Source organism: Electrophorus electricus, chromosome 4 (genome assembly GCF_013358815.1).
Source record: "Electrophorus electricus isolate fEleEle1 chromosome 4, fEleEle1.pri, whole genome shotgun sequence".
Taxonomy (NCBI): Eukaryota; Metazoa; Chordata; class Actinopteri; order Gymnotiformes; family Gymnotidae; genus Electrophorus; species Electrophorus electricus.
In genome coordinates, this window is record NC_049538.1 from 11,368,682 (window position 1) to 11,392,289 (window position 23,608).

The 23,608-nt window shown below is 40.9% G+C and overlaps 2 protein-coding genes across 2 annotated transcripts; both read left to right on the forward strand.

Moving 5' to 3' along the window:
- Nucleotides 1-2,582: 2,582 nt before the first annotated feature.
- LOC118241157 (extracellular calcium-sensing receptor-like) lies at nucleotides 2,583-5,911 on the forward strand. The gene is made up of 6 exons (XM_035525115.1): nucleotides 2,583-2,797; nucleotides 2,919-3,210; nucleotides 3,366-4,157; nucleotides 4,324-4,551; nucleotides 4,687-4,810; nucleotides 5,004-5,911. The coding sequence occupies exons 1-6, from the start codon at nucleotides 2,583-2,585 to the stop codon at nucleotides 5,909-5,911; spliced, it is 2,559 nt and encodes an 852-aa protein (XP_035381008.1).
- A 12,049-nt stretch (nucleotides 5,912-17,960) lies between these two features.
- Nucleotides 17,961-21,289, forward strand: LOC118241233 (extracellular calcium-sensing receptor-like). The gene is made up of 6 exons (XM_035525494.1): nucleotides 17,961-18,175; nucleotides 18,297-18,588; nucleotides 18,744-19,535; nucleotides 19,702-19,929; nucleotides 20,065-20,188; nucleotides 20,382-21,289. The coding sequence occupies exons 1-6, from the start codon at nucleotides 17,961-17,963 to the stop codon at nucleotides 21,287-21,289; spliced, it is 2,559 nt and encodes an 852-aa protein (XP_035381387.1).
- Nucleotides 21,290-23,608: the final 2,319 nt, after the last annotated feature.

The window sequence follows — 23,608 nt, forward strand, 5'->3', positions numbered from 1 at the left end:
ACAGGTACCTCACCCAGGGGGAGTCTCCAGTGTAGAGGAGACCACCCAGCCAGTCCCTGTCTCTGGCGTGGAGGAAACCACACAGCTGTCCCTGTCTCTGGTGTGGAAGATGCCACCCAGCCTGTCCATGTCTCCTGCGTGGAAGATGCCGCCCAGCCTGCCCCTGTCTCTGGTGTGGAAGACGCCGCCCAGCCAGTTTGTGTTCCTGTTAGTGCCCGAGAAAGTCGCCACCCATCCTGATCCAGTTCCTGTTCCTGGCATAGTGGATGTCGCCTCCCGTCATGGTCCTGTTCCCAGCATAGTGGATGCCGCCTTCTGTCCTGATCCTGTTTCCGGCATAGTGGAGGCCTCTGCCTAGTTGGGTCCTGGCATGAAAGACGACACCCAGCCAGTTCCCTTTGAGATGTTCCAGAGATGCCACTCAGCCTGTTCTTGTTTCCTGTACCAGGTCTGTTCTTATAGCTACACCTCCAGATCTCCCAGATCTGCAGTTGAATGCCATAGCCATGCCTCCTGCACCCACCGCTGAATGCCATGGCCACGTCGCCAGACCTCCTGGACCCGCCGCTGAAGGCAGTGGCCACCCCTCTGGACCTCCCAGACCCGCTAGTGAACGCCATGGCCATGCTTCCAGAACTCCTGGACCCACCGTTGAACGTCGTGGCTGAGCATCTGGACCTTCCAGACCTGCCGCTGAACACCATGGCCACACCTCTGGACCTCCCAGACCAGCTGCTGAATGCCGTGGCCACGCCTCCGGATCACCCGGACCCACCACTCAACGTCGTGGCCGCGCATCTGGACCTCCTGGACCCACCGCTGAACATCGTGGCCGCACCTCTGGACTGCCCGGACTCTCCTTGCTTGTCTCTGTGCCAATCTCCTGTCCCAACCAGGTTTGCAGTCCCACTCCTTTTCCCTCAACCTCTCCCAACCCCCGTGCCTGTCTATGGTTTAGTCCCAAGTCTCGTACATGCCCCTGGTCTTGTCACAAACCCTGCCCGTGGTCATGCCCCAAGACTTGTCCCAACTCCTGTGTCTACCTCTCGCATTGTGTCAGCCACTGTGTCTACTTCTAGTGTTGGTACTTCATTTGTCTCTCGTTCTTTTGTTCCTGCTTTCTTCTCTGGCCACTCTTACTTCGGATTGTTCTTGCTTCGGGAGTTGCGTGTTGAGGGGGTGGGGTAGGGTGTTGGGTTACTGTCACACTCAAAGACTGGTTCCTGTCTCCTACCCTTTAGCTCTACCTGATCCTTGTTTAGCCTTTGTTAGTGTGTCTATTTAAACCCTGTCTCTTCCTTTTGTGTTTGCTGGTCATTGTTTTGGTATATCCCGCATGAGCTCTCGTCTTGTTCCTATGTACTTTCTCTCTACATTCCAGGTTAAGTTGCCATCTCAGTTTAGGTTGCTTTCCCTGTTCATGTTTGCTTGTATGTTGTACTTTCTCTCTGTTTTCATATACGTTGCTTTCCCTGTTAGTATTCGCTTGTCTGAGTCCGCTCTTTCCTCATAAGATGTTCTCCCATCAGTTTGCTTCTGTTTAGGTTTCTCTTCCACTTTTTATATACACAAGCGTTGTCTGGTTTTCTTTTGAGTTATGTTTTTGTCTTGGTTGTTGTTTGTCTCTTCCGTAGCCTGGTTCAGTGTACTCTCCACTTGTCCTAGTTTTATACCTCATCATTGTTCTCCTTTAGTCTTTCCTTAATGTTTAGTTCCTTTGTTGCCTAGTTCTCGCACTCACCCTGTTAGCCAATTATTCTTCTGTTAGCTTGTTTGTTCTTCATTTTATTCTGTATTGTTAGTCTGTATCTGTTATTAACCATATTATTTATTTATTCTATTCAATCCATGTTAGTTCATTATGGCTTCCAGAGTTAGTGGCGTCATCACTTCGCAAGTGTGTTCACTCTCCACCTCCCACTCCTTACACTTTGAGGGCTAGAGGTTGGCTAATACAAACTGTGCATGGTAAAAACAGATAGGCTATATTTACAAGACACATATAGGGTTTATAATCAAGAAATGTTTCTAATTAAGTTGGTTTCAAACTGTAGGTTTAGCAATTTTTGTTGATTGACAGCAGTTTAACTAAGCTGTGTGCTTATCATACAATTGAAAGTGTTATATTTAATAAAAATGTATTTAATAGATATATTTATTCCCAAAAGACAAACAAAGTTAAGAAATGAACACGTAAATCAGCCATGAGCATTTGAAAACACGAGACCAAATAAATTATATGTGGGCTAGGTGTCTGGCTAGCTGTTTGGCTTAATTTAAAACAACTTATTGTAACATATACAGATGGAGTGGCAATATGAACAGCTGGTGCAGAGAGAGATCTGATTTTCAATGCACAGGTACAGATTTCACAGACAGATTTTAATCCACAGGTAAACCATTCTACTCTGATTACATTTCAGAGTCACGCCTCCTTTGCCTTTGACCTACCAGTAAAACTTCACCATAGAGTATTTGCCATTTTACCAGCATAAATACTACTTATCCTTCCTGTTCAAAGAACTGAAACATCAGACCTGTCAGACTTTCTTAACCATTAACCATTAAAGGTGGATAGTTGGATGGAGCCTATCTTTGCTCTCTTGCATGTAGTAATGGCCATCATTAATTTTTCCAGAGCAAATGGGACAGCCTGCACCCTGCGAGGAGAGTCTGCATTCCCACAGTTATCAAAGTATGGTGATATTATAGTTGGAGGAATTTTTGCCTTTCATAGCAGTTGGGAGATCACAGACTCATCCTATGTGGTCAAACCACCTCCAGTGAAGTGTACGAGGTAAGCAGAAGAGGCAAGTGTGAACGTGTATTATACTAAAATGTTACATGATCAAGAATGGCACATCAGTCAAGTTTTTATTGTAAAATAATGTCATTGTATTTTTTCATTTATCATTCAGTCTTGATGTCAGAGCCTTACAATATTCACAGTCCTTGATGTTTGCAGTAGAGGAGATCAACAACAGTTCCTCTTTACTGCCTGGTGTCTCACTGGGCTATAAGATCTATGACACCTGTATGTCCAAAGCAGTGGGGGTTCAGGTGGCTATGGCACTTGTTAATGGAAATGAGAAATCAGTCTCAAATGAGTTCTGCACAAAACCAGCCCAGGTACAAGCCATAATAGGAGAGACATACTCATCAGTGTCCATGGCTGTGGCAAAGAGTATTGGACCTTTCAGCATTCCATTAGTAAGAATTTAAGTAATAAACATATTGTGTTTTAAAACGTAATTTTAATGGTTAGAAAAAGAAATATGAATCTTATTACCAACATTAATGGCATATATCAATATGAGAATGCATATAAACATAATGCCTGAGACACCTGTATAAATGTGTTTTAGATCAGTCATGGTGCAACCTGTGAGTGTCTCAGTGACAAAAGGAAATATCCCTCATTTTTACGCACTATTCCCAGTGATTACCACCTAAGCAGAGCAATAGCAGAAATGGTCAGGCACTTTGGCTGGACCTGGGTGGGGGCAATAAGAAGAGATGATGACTATGGCAACAGTGGGATGGCTGCATTTACTGAAGTTGCAGAGCAGTTGGGCATATGCTTAGAATATTCGCTTCCATTTTTTAACACCTATTCACAAGGAAAGGTTTTGGGAATCATTGAGCAGATCAAAAGCTCCACTTCTCGAGTGATAGTAGGATTTGTTGATGCCGGGGACTTAGAGATTTTGCTGGATGCATTTTTTGAGCACAATATCATTGGATACCAGTGGGTGGGGTTCGAAGCCTGGATTGTTGATCCAGAACTGGCCAAAATGGACAAGCACAGCATATTGCAAGGAGCCATAGGGCTGGCTGTCCCCAATATAGAGGTGACAGGTCTCAATGATTTCATTCTAGAGTTAAATAGAGTGAAATCTGCAGGCAGTGCAATTTTTACTAAATACTGGGAGACATTATTTCATTGTAAATATACAGTCCAGAATGATTCAGAGGACTCATCATTATGCACAGGAGAAGAGAAATTGTCTGAAATTAACAGCATCTTTGTGGACATGTCCCTGATGCCATATTTCAATAATGTGTATAAAGGTGTTTATGCTATCGCTCATACACTACATAACCTTCTTGGCTGCAAAGAAACATGTTCAACAAATAATCAGCTCGATCCTCTCACAGTAAGTAGTCTATTCTAACACTATTTCTGTACTTCATAGTGACCTTTGGAACACACACTTAGCACAAATTCAAAAATGCTATACTTTAATTGGCAAAGCAGTATTCTTTACCTTGCTCTTAAACCATGTAACTTTTACCAACAAATAAAATGGTCTATTTCATCAGTTTCTAGAACATCTTAAAATGGTGCGATTCAAAACTAAAGGGGGTGAAGAGGTTTATTTTGATAAAAATGGTGACCCTGTTGCGAGATATGAGGTCATAAACTGGCAAACAAGTGCAGAAGAGCACCATGAATTTGTCACTGTTGGACTTTATGACTACACTTTCCCTGTTCATAAGCGATTAACTCTAAATGTGCCTTCTATTGTGTGGGCACAAAATACTAATAAGGTCAGATTTGCACCTTGGTCTTAAGTAAAGAACTCCTTAAATAGATATGATATTTGCAATGTGAAGTTGAAGAAAGCATTTTCACTAGGTACCTTTTATCTTGTAATGTCAATGAACATTTTCTCTTGATTATAGGTCCCAAAATCTGTGTGCAGTGAAAACTGCCCTCCAGGCACCAGGAAGGCTGTGCAGAAAGGAAAGCCTGTCTGCTGCTTTGACTGTATACCATGTGCAGAAGGAGAGATCAGTAATATAACAGGTACTTAAATAAAGAGAAATAAGAAACAAAAAATATTATTATTGGGATTACAACAATGATTAAAAGTCTTATAGACCCAAGTTATTCTCCTTGTTTTAAGAGAGTAAGTAGATGTAGTGTATTCAGCTGATTGTTTTCCCTGTGAATCGAACATTTCATTGTATTGTTTACTTTATTTCTTACTCCAAAACAGATTCTATCAAATGTGAACAATGTTATCAAGACTACTGGTCAAACTCACAAAGGAATGAATGTATTAAGAAGGAAACTGAATATCTGTCTTATGAGGAAACTATGGGAATTTTGCTAACAATTGTTTCTGTGGTTGGTGCATTTATGACACTGGCAATATTAGTTGTATTCTATAGATACAAAGATACCCCAATTGTGAAAGCCCACAACTCAGAGCTGAGCTTCCTGCTGCTCTTCTCTCTGACTCTGTGTTTCCTCTGTTCACTTACTTTCATTGGTCAGCCCTCTGAGTGGTCCTGTATGCTGCGCCACACAGCGTTTGGGATCACCTTCGTCCTCTGCATCTCCTGTGTTCTGGGGAAAACAATAGTGGTGTTAATGGCCTTCAGGGCTACAGTTCCAGGCAGTAATGTCATGAAATGGTTTGGGCCTCCACAGCAGCGACTCAGTGTTCTTGCTTTCACTCTCATACAGGTCATTATTTGTGTGATTTGGTTAATAATATCACCTCCTTTTCCCTTCAGAAATCTCAAAGTCTACAAGGAAAAGATTATTCTAGAATGTAAATTAGGTTCATCCATCGGTTTCTGGGCTGTACTGGGTTACATAGGACTCCTAGCTAGTTTATGTTTTCTTTTGGCTTTTCTAGCACGGAAGCTGCCTGATAAGTTTAATGAAGCTAAATTCATCACATTCAGCATGCTCATATTCTGTGCAGTTTGGATCACCTTTATTCCAGTTTATGTCAGCTCGCCTGGAAAATTCACTGTAGCTATAGAGATATTTGCTATTTTGGCCTCCAGTTTTGGTTTACTATTCTGCATATTCCTTCCAAAGTGTTACATAATCATAATGAAACCAGAGAAGAACACTAAAAAGCCACTTATGGGTAAAGCACAAGTTAAGTAAATCATTTATTATTAATATGGCCATGTTTAGAGAACTTAAACTGTGTAAAGCACACTTGTAATAACTATGATAGATCATAATGTACCTTTTCACTAATTTCAATAAATAAACTTGTATCTCTGGCTGGTCTTTGGTATTGATTAGCCTTTTTTATAAAGTGAACACTTATACATTTACTGTTATATAAAGCATATATCTGCTGCAACATTGGTACAGTTCAGATTTTACAATAAATCATCCACAAAAGAATGAAATGAGATAACTGTCTTGCCCAAGAACTCTTATTGGTGTAACACGTGACCTGGCAGGAATTGAACCCCAGTTCCCCACAGGAGAGGCAGCTTTATTTCTCACTACACTTATCATTTTGAAATATGGCCTTTACTGCCCTATACTTTTTTTTTAAAGAATTCATATCATTATATTTACATTCACATCATTTAGTAGATCTTGTTCAGAGTGACTTACAATGGTGTTTTATTGTGGCCACGGAAGAAATGCTAATGCATCTGGCCAGAGTCTAAGGATACCATTAAGCAACAACACTTAGAGGGAATATTCACAAGAAAATTACCTACCAGGGCCATGCAGGGACATAGGCAGGTCAACAATAATGGGTGGAAGAATGGGCAAAACAGAATAATCAGAATAACAATTGGTTGTGGCAAAAGTATTTAAAAAAATTATTATGCATGTGTTTCTTTAGCCATTTAGCACAATCTCATGCTAATAGCTGAGGTAATATATTAGAGAAATAGAAAGTTACTGGCATTGCTTGTTACAGAATCCACAACAACATTAATGCTATGAGCTTGTTAGTTGAATGTCAGTAAGATGAAATGTTATCTTATGTCAATAACGTGAAAGTGAAAGTTACAAAGTTACAGTTATGTTCCACTCAGGTAATCAGGGATTTGTGACGTTAGCCTGTTGTACTAGGGGAAAATGCACTGACCTTCTGTAATTTGGTAAATGGCCACAGTTTGCAGCGTGTAAGTATATATTTTAGGGAGTATGTAGCTGCTAGAATGAATGACCAGACCTCACAGCAAACTCAGGGTCTGACTCTGGTTCAAACATGGTTGCACTGCTATGTATTATGTGGTAGCCATGTTTCTCCCAGGGTTCATGCTCAACACTTTTGATGGTAGCTCAAATCTGAACTTGTGTCAGTAAACCCCTCAGAAGAAGGGGGTAGGGTGACCAGTAGCTCATTATCATTTAAAGAAACAGGGACTCAAACTGGCCATTTTGAGCAGGGCTGTTTTGACAGGGTGAGAAGGGTGCTGTGGTGATTGAACCTTGTGGTCTCAGACATTTAATTAGGGCCCTTGGGAACTGTACTGTGTAAAAGGGGTATAAAAGGTCTCCTTTAAGGAATAGTTCATTAAATGGAGAGGAATATGTAAGAGCCATGTAATAACCATATCATAATCTTTTCTTACCAGGGGAATTGTCTTTCTATCCATCAACTCTTGAAAATTAATAGTTCCCTGGTCATTGATAAGATCTATAACAAATATAAGAATAGAACAAACCCAATCATGGCAGAAATTCAATGACCATCACAAAGAAAAGTGGGTGAAAAGTGGGTACCTGTCTTGTGTATTTTAGTTCCATTCTGTCGTTTTGTTTTCTCCACCCCTCATTTGATTTTCCACATCTGTCCCTCATTTCTAGCTTGTTAAGTTATGTATTTAAACCCTGTCGTGTGCCCTGGGTCTGCTCTGTTCAATGTTTGAATGTTTGGTGAAATGTTTGTTTGGATGTATGTTTTAATGTATGTTTTGATGTTTTTTGCAAGCCCGTATCTGTATGCCCGTAAGTTTGTAGTCCGCGTATCCTAGTCTGACTGTTTATCCTAGCCTTCATGTTTCCTAGCCTATGGTATAGCCTGTTTCCCTTGTTTGCCTTCTTGTGCTTTTTGGTTTATAATACATCCCCGTAATCTCCGTACTGGCTCTATGGCCCTGTACTACTCCAATGACTACAACTCTGGACTTGCTCCTAATAAATCTCGCCCTTCTCTGCACATGCATCTGCCTCCTTACTGTTCAATGTGAGCCTTTGTATTTATTTTTTATTTTTTACCACTTAAAGCCTTTAAAAATAGTTTTGAGGAAATTGATTTCTACCACTCAATTAGTGCACCTTATAGTCTATGTGTTTAGATATGATAAAAAACTTCCCGTTTAATACCTACTATGTCAGTAAGTCCCAAATAGGTTTAGAAGTTCTGCAGCTATTAAAAATAAGTATGGTGATGAAATAAGATTCTCATGAGAGATACAGACATTTTCAACAAGTGAACTAGAAATCGTTTTCATCTCACATCATTTCTTTTTTAGACTAAAGAAATAAGCAAAACCCTTTTCATCAAACTCAAGCCATTTAGCTCTAGATATAATAATAGCTTGCTTAACTTTTTCTAAATAAAATTGATTCAATTGCTCACATACAGTCTATGAATTACAGTCTTCCTCTTCAGACCTTCCTGCTGAGGAAGGTTATCCAGTTCCTGTAAGATCTTGGCACTGTTATAAGATCCACTAACTAACAGGCTAACAGTTTACCATATTTGACAGAATACCTTATTTTACATAATACCCTTGATTTTGAAGAAAAAGGCAGTTCTGTTTGTGATAACCTGGGTTCATTCTTTTGCACAAATATACCATCATCGAACAATAAATCAGTACAGGAATTATCCATTAAAGGAGCTGAAGACATATTGGTTTCTAGTAATCATGTCAACAAATAAAATAGACAGTAGCCAAAGATCTATGTGGATTTCTATGGAGGGAACTAGCCTTTACCAACATTTCTCTCTATGTCTCTTGCCAACTATCTGTCATGCACAATTCATCAGCTACCCTCAACTCTCCTAATCACTGTTCATTAGCTCGACAGAGGCCCACTGTTAACTGTATATTAGTGGAATGGCAGACCATTTTACAACAGTTTCAGTTACATCTCAGAGGCACATTAGAGGATGTTGCCCTGCTATAAGTGTATCAGACGTAGCAGTGCTGATGAGGTTTATACATATGTATGTGTCATCACTGTGGTAGGTGTGGTAGATCACTTTAATATGACAAGCCAACTGTTAGCTGTTGTGCTTATTAACAAAAAAACAAACAAACAACAACAAAAAAACAAAAAAATAAAATGAAACACTGTACTATAAACTAAAGTAACAACATAAGCATCTGGTACAGAGACATATCTCATTCAATCTACAGGTACAGATCTGACAGGCCGACCTTAATCCACAGTTAAACCAGGCTACTCTGCTCACATTTCAAAGTCACACCTCCTTTAACTTTGACCTACCAGTAAAGCTTTACCATAGAGAATTTGCCTTTTCATCTATATAAATACCACATATTCTTCCTGTTCATCCATCTGAAATATTACACCTGCTTCTCAACCATTATCTCCACTCTGTAGGTAGATAGGTGGATGGAGCCTGTCTTTGCTCTCTTACATGTGGTAATAGCCATCATCAATTTCTCCAAATCTAATGGGACTGCTTGTATCCTGCAAGGAGAGTCTGCCTACCCACAGCTATCAAAGGATGGTGATATTATAGTTAAGAGGGATTTTTTCTTTTCATGGCAGTTGGGAGATCACAGACTCGTCCTATGTAGTCCCACCACCTCCAGTGAAGTGTACAAGGTAAGCAATAGAGGAAAATGAGCATTTCACACTGTGTGAACATGTATTATATTAAGATATTACATGATAATGAATTACACATCACTGAAGGAGCTTTAATACTTTATCCTAAAATAATGTCTTTTAAAATTTTTAAATATTTTTTCTTTTATTATCCAGTCTTGAAGTCAGAGCCTTACAGTCTTCACAGTCTGTGATGTTTGCAGTAGAGGAGATCAACAACAGTTCCTCTTTACTGCCTGGTGTCTCACTGGGCTATAAAATCTATGACACCTGTACTTCCAAAGCAGTGGGGGTTCAGGTGGCTATGGCACTTGTTAATGGAAATGAGAAAACAGTCTCAGATGAGGTTTGCACAAAACCAGGTCAGGTACAAGCCATAATAGGAGAGACCTTCTCATCAGTGTCCATGCCTGTTGCAATGAGTATTGGACCTTTCAGCATTCCCTTAGTAAGGATTTAAACAATTATGAACAATCACTGTAAATATCTATTAAAACACGTGTGATTGTTTTTAAAGATATGCAGATGTAAAGTTTTAATGTCATTATGATAGCCGGTAGCTGGTGCAATCAAACTTATCGCGAAACATAATGCCTAGGTATCTGTGATCTGTTTTTAGATCAGTCACGGTGCCACCTGTGAGTGTCTCAGTGACAAAAGGAAATATCCCTCATTTCTGCGTACTATTCCCAGTGATTACCACCAGAGCAGAGCACTGGCAGAAATGGTCAGGCACTTTGGCTGGACCTGGGTGGGGGCTATAAGAAGAGATGATGACTATGGCAACAGTGGGATGGCTGCATTTACTCAAGTTGCACAACAATGGGACATATGCTTAGAATATTCCCTTCCATTTTATAAAACTTACTCACAGGAAAAAGTTACGAGAATCATCGAGCACATCAAAAGCTCCACTTCTCGAGTGATAGTGGGATTTGTTGACCCCTCAGACTTAGAGATTTTGCTGGATGTATTCTTTCAGCACAACATCACTGGATACCAGTGGGTAGGAACTGAGGCTTGGATCTTAAATCCAGTTTTGGCCACACTGGACAAAAACAACATACTGCAAGGAGCCATAGGACTGGCTGTCCCCAAAACAGAAGTGAAAGGTTTAAAGGAGTTCATTCTAGATTTAAACCGAGTGAAATCTGCAGGCAGTGCCATTTTTACTAAATACTGGGAGACATTATTTCATTGTAAATATAAAGTACAGAATAATTCAGATGACTCACCAGTGTGCACAGGAAAAGAGAAATTGTCTGAAATTGACAGCATGTTTACTGACATGTCCCTGATGCCATATTTTAATAATGTGTATAAAGGGGTTTATGCTATTGCCCATACCCTACATGATCTTCTTGGATGTAAAGAAACATGTCCAACAAAACAGCAGCCTGATTCTCTCACAGTAAGTTAATACCCTGTTCTTGAACTTCATACTGAGCTTTTTAGCCAACATTTAGCACCAATTCAACAATCCATCCAAAATTATATAATTTAATTGGCAATGGAGTGCTCTTTGCTGTGCTTTTTAAATATAATTCTCATCACCAAATAAACTGTGATCTATTTTTTCAGTTTCTTGAACAGCTGAAAATGGTGCATTTCAAAACTAAAGAGGGTGAAGAGGCTTATTTTGATATAAATGGTGACCCTGCTGCAAGATATGAGGTCATAAACTGGCAGACAAATAAAGAACATCAACATGACTTTGTCACTGTTGGACTGTATGACTCCACGTTCAATGTTAACAACCGATTAACAATAAATGTGTCTTCCATTGTGTGGGCACAAAATATTAATAAGGTAAGATTTGCAATTTTGTCTTAAGTAAAGGACTACTCGTATGGATAATGGACTTGCAATGCAAATTTGAAGTAAGTAGTTAAGTATGCACCTTTTAAACCTTGTTCAGGCAGCTAAATGTTTCCCTTGATCATAGGTGCCAATATCAGTGTGTAGTAAAAACTGCCCTCCGGGTACTAGAAAAGCTGTACAGAAAGGAAAGCCTGTGTGCTGCTTTGACTGTATACCATGTGCAGAAGGAGAGATCAGTAATATAACAGGTACAAAAACACCCAGAAAGGGGGAATGAAAAATGTTACTATTTCTGCCATGATTAAAAGTCATAGCCACTTTTTGAAAATTCATTTATTGTCCTTGTTTTAAGAGATATACACGATTCTTGTCAAAAGTATTGCCATTAAACTGTCACATTTGTAATGTATTCATTTGACTATATTTCCTGTGTATTATCCTTGTGTGTCTAATCTCTTTTTCTCATTTTTATTATTTTCTGTCTCACTCCATAACAGATTCTATTAAATGTGAACAGTGCTATCAGGACTATTGGTCAAATGCACAGAGGGATAAATGTGTAAGAAAGGAAACTGAATATCTGTCTTATGAGGAAACTATGGGAGTTTTGCTAACAGCTTTTGCTATTATTGGTGCACTTGTGACACTGGTAATATTAGTAATATTCTTTAAATATAAAAAGACTCCAATATGCAAAGCTCAAACTCAGAGCTGAGCTTCCTGCTGCTCTTCTCTCTGACTCTATGTTTCCTCTGTTCACTTACTTTCATTGGTCGGCCCTCTGAGTGGTCCTGTATGCTGCGCCACACAGCGTTTGGGATCACCTTCGTCCTCTGCATCGTATCCTGGAGGATACGACATATTTAGGGGAATGCATGTTCACCAGGATTCAGGCAGATTTGGCTGCTATGGAAGAATGCTAAGTGCAACCCACTTCCAGCTAACTCACTTCCAGTACCCAGATGAGGACGTTCAGGACCCTGCCTCTCCTGAAGTAGACAACAGCCCATCTTTCCTACATTCCCGACTACTGCCCATGGCAATGCTCCTAGAGGCCTAGGTGGACAAAAAGGCTGTGGCAGAGAATCCTGCTCACATAGCCAAAAGTGTCACCGATGCCACAAAACAAGATGTGAGCCCAAGTCCACACCAGTCGATTCCCAGTTTTCATTTGAATGTTTTCCTGTTGTCAGTGGTGTTGAAAAAAACTGCCCTGTCTGTGTTGAAGACACCACCCTGTCTATGCTTTCTGAAGACTGCACCCTGTCCCCAGCAAAGACAGCCACCCCTACACCCTACCTCCTTGAGCATGCCATTACTGAGCCTTTCTGCAGCTAAAGTGATGCCATGGTGATTTGCAGGTCGGCAGCCTAGTTACCTGGACTGAGTGCGAGTCCAGAGCTCCTGGATTTACCCATCATGTTCATAAACCTTCTGATTCCCTTTGGTGATTCAGTACCCTGAGCCAAGAAGGATGCTGCTCCAATGCCTGCTCCATGGAGGGCGCCACCTCTGCTGCACCCTGTCTCAAATGAAGGTGCTGCCCCTGTGTCCTGCTGTAGTATAGCCCATGCTACCTACTATAGATGGTATTGCTGCCTGTAACCAGCAGTCTACTACTATGCTTTGTTAGATACACCCTTTATTTTTTGAACATCAAATCCTCACATCAGGCAACACGATCAATGTCTTAGATCAGGAATTAGTAACATGAATGCTACAACTGAATTATCCACAGAAGGCATCTTCCTCGAGGTCCCAAATACCCAGATGTGGGTAGACAATGACAATTCCCATTGCCTTTCTCAGTTTCCATGTCTTAACTCCTTCTTCCCTTTGTCTCTCAGACATCCCTGAAAGGTCCTCCCAGCCTCTGCTACTCCAGTTAAGATTACTGTGAATCCTTCTAAATGTCTTCCTAAAATTAAGCAGTACCCACTTATACCTGAAGATCTAGCTGATATTGCTTCAGTTGTTGACAGTTGTTGCTTGAGGAGCATTGTATTTTCATTCCTCTTCCTGGCAGTCTAGAGCATCTCTCCCATATTAAGGAACCAGATGAAGATGAGTGGAGCTTTGTTCAAGATGTGAGAGCTGTTAATTATGTCAATTCTCAGTTTCCCTGTTGTTCCTATCCCTGTCACCTTTCTAGACAGCATTCTACAAAAAGTCAAATAGTTTTGTGTTGATGATTCATGCAGTGCTATAACATTCAGATCATAAACAACGACAGAAACAACTGCAGTGTGAGGGTGGATGCAATTTATTAGAGAACAGGGATAGCACATAAACATAATCCAAAATACTCATGAAGGTCTAATCCAGAAAGCAATCAACAAGGCAAACCAAAACAGAGAGGGAACAGGCAAAGATGGTAATCCAAAGACATAAACAGAAATCTGAATAACCAGGAGAAACAAAGAATAATAAACTATGGCTCAGAAACTTAATGCAAGACTTCACAATTGACTAACAAGACACAGGTCATTGCAATATCAGGTGGAGATACTAACAAGGGGTGGAATAAAAAACAAAACAAAAAAAAAACAAGGAAGCAAGAAGAAACAAGTAAACAAAGGAAGAACAGAAACAAGACTAGACAGGCACAGGAAACATGGATAAAACAGGAGCTGAGTGAGGCAGCAAAACACAGGGTGTATCAGGAACTGGCGTAGCAGGCATGGCAAGATGACAAGTTAAAGCAGGAGCAAAACCAAGGATGACACACTAAGTAGGATGACACACTAAGGACACACAGGAGAGGATGGGGGGTGGTGAACAGGCAGAAGATCAGGGGTGAGTCCAGGAACCAGGGCTAGAGATACCACAGGATGAGAAGCAGACTCAGGTGACCTAAATGGGGAATGGGGAGACAAGGCAGATGACAGAACACTATATAATGGGGGACTGGACATGGATTAGGGATTGTACAAATGACACAGGGACAGGAACATAGACAGACATTGGCCCTGGAACAGATACAGTTAGGGGCACATGGATTGAAACAGATGCAGACAAAGGGACTGATACTGGCACCACAACAGGAACTGGGACATACACAACTACAAACAAACGGTGTCCAAAACAGGTGATGGGAGGAACATGGGGTTAGTCATAGGTGCTGACTCAGCAGCCTCAGAGGGCACAGGAGTCACTGGAGAAACACAGGGCATGAACATAGGAGTCACTGGGGTCCGGGAGGCCAACAAAGAGGCTCGGGAGTCCTGGCCGTCCGTGAGGTGTGGCAGCAGGAGTCCTAAGGCCCACATGAAGCAGCCATTAAGGGCACAGTAGCGCCTCAAGGTGTGGCCACTGGGACTGGCCTGGCACAAAGTACAGGTACAGGTCTGGCACAAGGCATGGGGACTGGTAGAGCGATGTCCTCCTCACCGGAGACAGGAACTAGCAGGGCGGCATTTCTCACTACATTGAAGACAAGAACTGACAGGATGGTATCCACTATGCCAGAGACATGGACTGACAGGACAGTGTCCTCTACGCCGGAGACAGGGACTGACAAGGCGGAGTCTTTCACACCGGGGACAGAGACTGACTGGGCGGCATGTCTCAAGCTGGAGACAAGAACTGACCGAGTTTCTTACATTGGAGACATGGACTGGCTGAGGGTCAGGGACTGCATCATCTAGTGACAGCTGATTTGTAGATACAGCGGCTGCAGGCGATGAGTCAGGAAGTACATCTGCTGTAGACAACGAATCTGTGCCGGTCAGCTTCAGGTCTGGAGGTGTGGCTGCTCTAACACATCTAGATCTAGAAAATCCCCTGTCAACTCAGACCAGCTCAGTGCCCCATTACCCATCCTCACAGCTCCCCAGACAAAGGACTGTTGTAGCACATGTGGGCAAAAGCCAAAAGCCCCAAGGAGTGTGATAACTACCCGGCTGCTAGATCCTGTGCCCCAGGTTGGCAGACTCTCAGAGGCTTCTCAGTCTGTGCAATATGTTACAGGTACCTCACCCAGGGGGAGTCTCCAGTGTAGAGGAGACCACCCAGCCAGTCCCTGTCTCTGGCGTGGAGGAAACCACACAGCTGTCCCTGTCTCTGGTGTGGAAGATGCCACCCAGCCTGTCCATGTCTCCTGCGTGGAAGATGCCGCCCAGCCTGCCCCTGTCTCTGGTGTGGAAGACGCCGCCCAGCCAGTTTGTGTTCCTGTTAGTGCCCGAGAAAGTCGCCACCCATCCTGATCCAGTTCCTGTTCCTGGCATAGTGGATGTCGCCTCCCGTCATGGTCCTGTTCGCAGCATAGTGGATGCCGCCTTCTGTCCTGATCCTGTTTCCGGCATAGTGGAGGCCTCTGCCTAGTTGGGTCCTGGCATGAGAGACGACACCCAGCCAGTTCCCTTTGAGATGTTCCAGAGATGCCACTCAGCCTGTTCTTGTTTCTTGTACCAGGTCTGTTCTTGTAGCTACACCTCCAGATCTCCCAGATCTGCAGTTGAATGCCATAGCCATGCCTCCTGCACCCACCGCTGAATGCCATGGCCACGTCGCCAGACCTCCTGGACCCGCCGCTGAAGGCAGTGGCCACCCCTCTGGACCTCCCAGACCCGCTAGTGAACACCATGGCCATGCTTCCAGAACTCCCGGACCCACCCTTGAACGTCGTGGCTGAGCATCTGGACCTTCCAGACCTGCCGCTGAACACCATGGCCACACCTCTGGACCTCCCAGACCAGCTGCTGAATGCCGTGGCCACGCCTCCGGATCACCCGGACCCACCACTCAACGTCGTGGCCGCGCATCTGGACCTCCTGGACCCACCGCTGAACATCGTGGCCGCACCTCTGGACCGCCCGGACTCTCCTTGCTTGTCTCTGTGCCAATCTCCTGTCCCAACCAGGTTTGCAGTCCCACTCCTTTTCCCTCAACCTCTCCCAACCCCCGTGCCTGTCTATGGTTTAGTCCCAAGTCTCGTACATGCCCCTGGTCTTGTCACAAACCCTGCCCGTGGTCATGCCCCAAGACTTGTCCCAACTCCTGTGTCTACCTCTCGCATTGTGTCAGCCACTGTGTCTACTTCTAGTGTTGGTACTTCATTTGTCTCTCGTTCTTTTGTTCCTGCTTTCTTCTCTGGCCACTCTACTTCGGATTGTTCTTGCTTCGGGAGTTGCGTGTTGAGGGGGTGGGGTAGGGTGTTGGGTTACTGTCACACTCAAAGACTGGTTTCCTGTCTCCTACCCTTTAGCTCTACCTGATCCTTGTTTAGCCTTTGTTAGTGTGTCTATTTAAACTCTGTCTCTTCCTTTTGTGTTTGCTGGTCATTGTTTTGGTATATTCCGCATGAGCTCTCGTCTTGTTCCTATGTACTTTCTCTCTACATTCCAGGTTAAGTTGCCATCTCAGTTTAGGTTGCTTTCCCTGTTCATGTTTGCTTGTATGTTGTACTTTCTCTCTGTTTTCATATACGTTGCTTTCCCTGTTAGTATTCGCTTGTCTGAGTCCGCTCTTTCCTCATAAGATGTTCTCCCATCAGTTTGCTTCTGTTTAGGTTTCTCTTCCACTTTTTATATACACAAGCGTTGTCTGGTTTTCTTTTGAGTTATGTTTTTGTCTTGGTTGTTGTTTGTCTCTTCCGTAGCCTGGTTCAGTGTACTCTCCACTTGTCCTAGTTTTATACCTCATCATTGTTCTCCTTTAGTCTTTCCTTAATGTTTAGTTCCTTTGTTGCCTAGTTCTCGCACTCACCCTGTTAGCCAATTATTCTTCTGTTAGCTTGTTTGTTCTTCATTTTATTCTGTATTGTTAGTCTGTATCTGTTATTAACCATATTATTTATTTATTCTATTCAATCCATGTTAGTTCATTATGGCTTCCAGAGTTAGTGGCGTCATCACTTCGCAAGTGTGTTCACTCTCCACCTCCCACTCCTTACACTTTGAGGGCTAGAGGTTGGCTAATACAAACTGTGCATGGTAAAAACAGATAGGCTATATTTACAAGACACATATAGGGTTTATAATCAAGAAATGTTTCTAATTAAGTTGGTTTCAAACTGTAGGTTTAGCAATTTTTGTTGATTGACAGCAGTTTAACTAAGCTGTGTGCTTATCATACAATTGAAAGTGTTATATTTAATAAAAATGTATTTAATAGATATATTTATTCCCAAAAGACAAACAAAGTTAAGAAATGAACACGTAAATCAGCCATGAGCATTTGAAAACACGAGACCAAATAAATTATATGTGGGCTAGGTGTCTGGCTAGCTGTTTGGCTTAATTTAAAACAACTTATTGTAACATATACAGATGGAGTGGCAATATGAACAGCTGGTGCAGAGAGAGATCTGATTTTCAATGCACAGGTACAGATTTCACAGACAGATTTTAATCCACAGGTAAACCATTCTACTCTGATTACATTTCAGAGTCACGCCTCCTTTGCCTTTGACCTACCAGTAAAACTTCACCATAGAGTATTTGCCATTTTACCAGCATAAATACTACTTATCCTTCCTGTTCAAAGAACTGAAACATCAGACCTGTCAGACTTTCTTAACCATTAACCATTAAAGGTGGATAGTTGGATGGAGCCTATCTTTGCTCTCTTGCATGTAGTAATGGCCATCATTAATTTTTCCAGAGCAAATGGGACAGCCTGCACCCTGCGAGGAGAGTCTGCATTCCCACAGTTATCAAAGTATGGTGATATTATAGTTGGAGGAATTTTTGCCTTTCATAGCAGTTGGGAGATCACAGACTCATCCTATGTGGTCAAACCACCTCCAGTGAAGTGTACGAGGTAAGCAGAAGAGGCAAGTGTGAACGTGTATTATACTAAAATGTTACATGATCAAGAATGGCACATCAGTCAAGTTTTTATTGTAAAATAATGTCATTGTATTTTTTCATTTATCATTCAGTCTTGATGTCAGAGCCTTACAATATTCACAGTCCTTGATGTTTGCAGTAGAGGAGATCAACAACAGTTCCTCTTTACTGCCTGGTGTCTCACTGGGCTATAAGATCTATGACACCTGTACGTCCAAAGCAGTGGGGGTTCAGATGGCTATGGCACTTGTTAATGGAAATGAGAAATCAGTCTCAAATGAGTTCTGCACAAAACCAGCCCAGGTACAAGCCATAATAGGAGAGACATACTCATCAGTGTCCATGGCTGTGGCAAAGAGTATTGGACCTTTCAGCATCCCATTAGTAAGAATTTAAGTGATAAGTTTATTGTGTTTTAAAACGTAATTTTAATGGTTAGAAAAAGAAATATGAATCTTATTACCAACATTAATGGCATATATCAATATGAGAATGCATATAAACATAATGCCTGAGACACCTGTAAAAATGTGTTTTAGATCAGTCACTGTGCCACCTGTGAGTGTCTCAGTGACAAAAGGAAATATCCCTCATTTTTACGCACTATTCCCAGTGATTACCACCTAAGCAGAGCAATAGCAGAAATGGTCAGGCACTTTGGCTGGACCTGGGTGGGGGCAATAAGAAGAGATGATGACTATGGCAACAGTGGGATGGCTGCATTTACTGAAGTTGCAGAGCAGTTGGGCATATGCTTAGAATATTCGCTTCCATTTTTTAACACCTATTCACAAGGAAAGGTTTTGGGAATCATTGAGCAGATCAAAAGCTCCACTTCTCGAGTGATAGTAGGATTTGTTGATGCCGGGGACTTAGAGATTTTGCTGGATGCATTTTTTGAGCACAATATCATTGGATACCAGTGGGTGGGGACCGAGGCCTGGATTGTTGATCCAGAACTGGCCAAAATGGACAAGCACAGCATACTGCAAGGAGCCATAGGGCTGGCTGTCCCCAATATAGAGGTGACAGGTCTCAAGGACTTCATTCTAGAGTTAAATAGAGTGAAATCTGCAGGCAGTGCAATTTTTACTAAATACTGGGAGACATTATTTCATTGTAAATATACAATCCAGAATGATTCAGAGGACTCATCATTATGCACAGGAGAAGAGGAATTGTCTGAAACTAACAGCATCTTTATGGACATGTCCCTGATGCCATATTTCAATAATGTGTATAAAGGTGTTTATGCTATCGCTCATACACTACATAACCTTCTTGGCTGCAAAGAAACATGTTCAACAAATAATCAGCTCGATCATCTCACAGTAAGTAGACTATTCTAACACTATTCCTGTATTTCATAGTGACCTTTGGAACACTCACTTAGCACAAATTCAAAAATGCTATACTTTAATTGGCAAAGCAGTATTCTTTACTGTGCTCTTAAACCATATAACTTTTACCAACAAATAAAATGGTCTATTTCATCAGTTTCTAGAACATCTTAAAATGGTGCGATTCAAAACTAAAGGGGGTGAAGAGGTTTATTTTGATAAAAATGGTGACCCTGTTGCGAGATATGAGGTCATAAACTGGCAAACAAGTGCAGAAGAGCACCATGAATTTGTCACTGTTGGACTTTATGACTACACTTTCCCTGTTCATAAGCGATTAACTCTAAATGTGACTTCTATTGTGTGGGCACAAATTACTAATAAGGTCAGATTTGCACCTTGGTCTTAAGTAAAGAACTCCTTAAATAGATATGATATTTGCAATGTGAAGTTGAAGAAAGCATTTTCACTAGGTACCTTTTATCTTGTAATGTCAATGAACATTTTCTCTTGATTATAGGTCCCAAAATCTGTGTGCAGTGAAAACTGCCCTCCAGGCACCAGGAAGGCTGTGCAGAAAGGAAAGCCTGTCTGCTGCTTTGACTGTATACCATGTGCAGAAGGAGAGATCAGTAATATAACAGGTACTTAAATACAGAGAAATAAGAAACAAAAAATATTATTATTGGGATTACAACAATGATTAAAAGTCTTATAGACACAAGTTATTCTACTTGTTTTAAGAGAGTAAGTAGATGTAGTGTATTCAGCTGATTATTTTCCCTGTGAATCGAACATCTCATTGTATTGTTTACTTTATTTCTTACTCCAAAACAGATTCTATCAAATGTGAACAATGTTATCAAGACTACTGGTCAAACTCACAAAGGAATGAATGTATAAAGAAGGAAACTGAACATCTGTCTTATAAGGAAACTATGGGAATTTTGCTAACAATTGTTTCTGTGGTTGGTGCATTCATGACACTGGCAATATTAGTTGTATTCTATAGATACAAAGATACCCCAATTGTGAAAGCCCACAACTCAGAGCTGAGCTTCCTGCTGCTCTTCTCTCTGACTCTGTGTTTCCTCTGTTCACTTACTTTCATTGGTCAGCCCTCTGAGTGGTCCTGTATGCTGCGTCACACAGCGTTTGGGATCACCTTCGTCCTCTGCATCTCCTGTGTTCTGGGGAAAACAATAGTGGTGTTAATGGCCTTCAGGGCTACACTTCCAGGCAGTAATGTCATGAAATGGTTTGGGCCTCCACAGCAGAGACTCAGTGTTCTTGCCTTCACTCTCATACAGGTCATTATTTGTGTGATTTGGTTAATAATGTCACCTCCTTTTCCATTTAGAAATCACAAAGTCTACAAGGAAAAGATTATTCTAGAATGTAAATTAGGTTCATCCATCGGTTTCTGGGCTGTACTGGGTTACATAGGACTCCTAGCTAGTTTATGTTTTCTTTTGGCTTTTCTAGCACGGAAGCTGCCTGATAAGTTTAATGAAGCTAAATTCATCACATTCAGCATGCTCATATTCTGTGCAGTTTGGATCACCTTTATTCCAGCTTATGTCAGCTCTCCTGGAAAATTTACTGTAGCTGTGGAGATATTTGCCATTTTGGCCTCAAGCTTTGGTTTGTTATTCTGTATATTTCTTCCAAAGTGTTACATAATTATACTGAAACCAGAGAAAAACACTAAAAAGCAACTTATGAGTAAAATGCCAAATAAGTGAGCTAGTTGACTACATATTTCCCATTAACCTGGTTCATATTTTAGATGAAATCATCTTCATAAGGACTTTATGATACTGATCACTTTGATATTAATATTTGATATGCTACTCTGTAGGCTCTGTTTTGAAAATGTTATGTACTTACACATACACACATGCATATTAAAGGAAACATTAGGCAAAATGCCACAATCAAGTACCTAAAATCTAGGTCAATACCAAATAAGATTATGTTGATGCTACATAGCATAGTGGCTCTGGTGTGGGTGAACAGCAAATGTTCTGAAGAAATGACATAAAAGACAACTTAGAGTAATAAACACTGTAAAACATGATAGGTGTATGATATTGTGAAGTTATTTATATAAATCGGAGTACACTGTAATTACTACACCTTGAGGGGTACATTTATTACTCTGAGCCAGAAGAAAGCATTTACTTCATAAAGGAAGTTGGATCTTTGGGCTTCAATCTGTGGTCATGTTAATGCCACTGTTACTAGTCAGTTAAGGACCACAGAGCAGGTTATAGGATGGAAGAATTTAAAGCAGAAGTAAGGTAAGGACAACCATGAATCCAGATACCCTGCAACTGCTTATGAGGAGCTTGTGAGGATTGAAACCTTTTTTTAAAAGTGGTTCATTATAGATTTTTTTTTTATTATTCTTGAAAATAAACTAATATATGTCCGGCAGATGGTAGTTGACTTCTAATACAAAGATTTCCATATACCAATCCGGACGTATTTGTATAAACATTATCAAATACATTCATCTTTTGTAAAATCGTGACAAATAACTGTGCTTAATTTGGTCCTATTTACGTCAAAAAGGGGATTATCCAGACAAATTTAGTCCAGATTAAAAGTTTAAAAAAACTGGCCCCTGGTGTACTAAGACCATGTCAATACAATCACAGATAAACTGTCAGAATTCAGATAATTAACAACTAATTTTTGATATCTCGAACATTCAGTTAGACTAGCAATAAGCAATGACTTGTGCAGAAAGTATATAGCATAGGCTTTAGCAGGCTATGTTTCGCCATATGAAAATAAGTTTAACAACAGAATTGTGGCAGAATGTTAACTTTAAAAGGTTTAAAGTATGTAGATAGAAAGTTAATTTCTAGATGAATTTGCAGCTTATAAAAATGTAGCAAAAGTAGTAATTTTGTTACAGGCAGAAGTAATGTGATTAGTGTTCCAAGCCCTAACCACAGTAAATTATTTAGCAACTACATTGAAATGTGCATGCGGGTACAAAAGCTTACGAGGAAGAAGAGGTAAAACAATGTGATAACATGGTCATGGGTTCGCTTCCCAGAAAACACAAATACTGTCATATCGATAAATATATGTAAGTCTCTCTAGATAAGGGCATCTGCAAAATGCTGATGATGTAAATTTTATGTTCAAATATATTTACTGACACCTATGTCAAAGTCTTCATATGACACCCATAAATGTTTGCGGATACAGAGATGCAGAAGTATAATTCAGTAAGAGTAAACTCTTACCACAGCCTAATTCTTTTTAGAAACACCTACCTTGCGCCTACAATCACTGACCTCTTTAATATGTATACACTTATATTAAAGCATATTAAAGGTATACAGTAACAGAGTGAACAATCAATGAGCCAGCCTCAACTGAGGTAATTGCTGTTCAGTGCCTCAATACAGGCCCACTGTTGACTGAATATTTGTGGAATAACATCATTCTTAATAGAGAAGTTTCATTGACTTTGAAGGGGCATAGTAGACATTGCATTGCCATGAGTGTATCACACAGAGTAGTTCTGATGAAACTTTTAGATGTGTCAGTATCACTAATGTATTGAGTGTGATCTGTCGCTTCATGATGACAAGCCTTCACTCCTGTGGTCAAGAAACTAACCACTGAGGGCTAGAGGATGGCTAACACAAACTGCACATGGCACAAACAGAAAAGCTATATTCACTACTTATAGACTAATATAGGGATTATAATCAAGAACTGTCTCTAATTAAGTAGCTGATGAGACTGTAGATCTACTAATATGTGATGAATGGATGTCAGTCTAACTAAACTGTGACTGAAGTTGAAGGCATATTATATTTATTCACAAACTAACAGTCAAACATGCAGACATAGATAAGAAGGAAACAATTCAATCAGCAAAGATCATCTGAATACAAAGGACACCACATAAATTAAAAGTTGACTAGGTGTTCAGTTAGTTGGGGTGATTATTAATAAAAGACACAATTTATTGTAATGAATAAAACTGAATACAAGTGTAATAGAGCTTGTTCAGAGACAGATCTCATTTTACAGCC

Bases quoted from the DNA above. Each gene is read 5' to 3' on its own strand.
- LOC118241157 (XM_035525115.1), top strand. From the start codon at position 2,583: ATGGAGCCTATCTTTGCTCTCTTGCATGTAGTAATGGCCATCATTAAT. The intron at 2,798-2,918 runs GTAAGCAGAAGA...TTTATCATTCAG, and splicing joins CCTCCAGTGAAGTGTACGAG to TCTTGATGTCAGAGCCTTAC. The intron at 3,211-3,365 runs GTAAGAATTTAA...AATGTGTTTTAG, and splicing joins GACCTTTCAGCATTCCATTA to ATCAGTCATGGTGCAACCTG.
- LOC118241233 (XM_035525494.1), top strand. From the start codon at position 17,961: ATGGAGCCTATCTTTGCTCTCTTGCATGTAGTAATGGCCATCATTAAT. The intron at 18,589-18,743 runs GTAAGAATTTAA...AATGTGTTTTAG, and splicing joins GACCTTTCAGCATCCCATTA to ATCAGTCACTGTGCCACCTG. The intron at 20,189-20,381 runs GTACTTAAATAC...ACTCCAAAACAG, and splicing joins AGAGATCAGTAATATAACAG to ATTCTATCAAATGTGAACAA.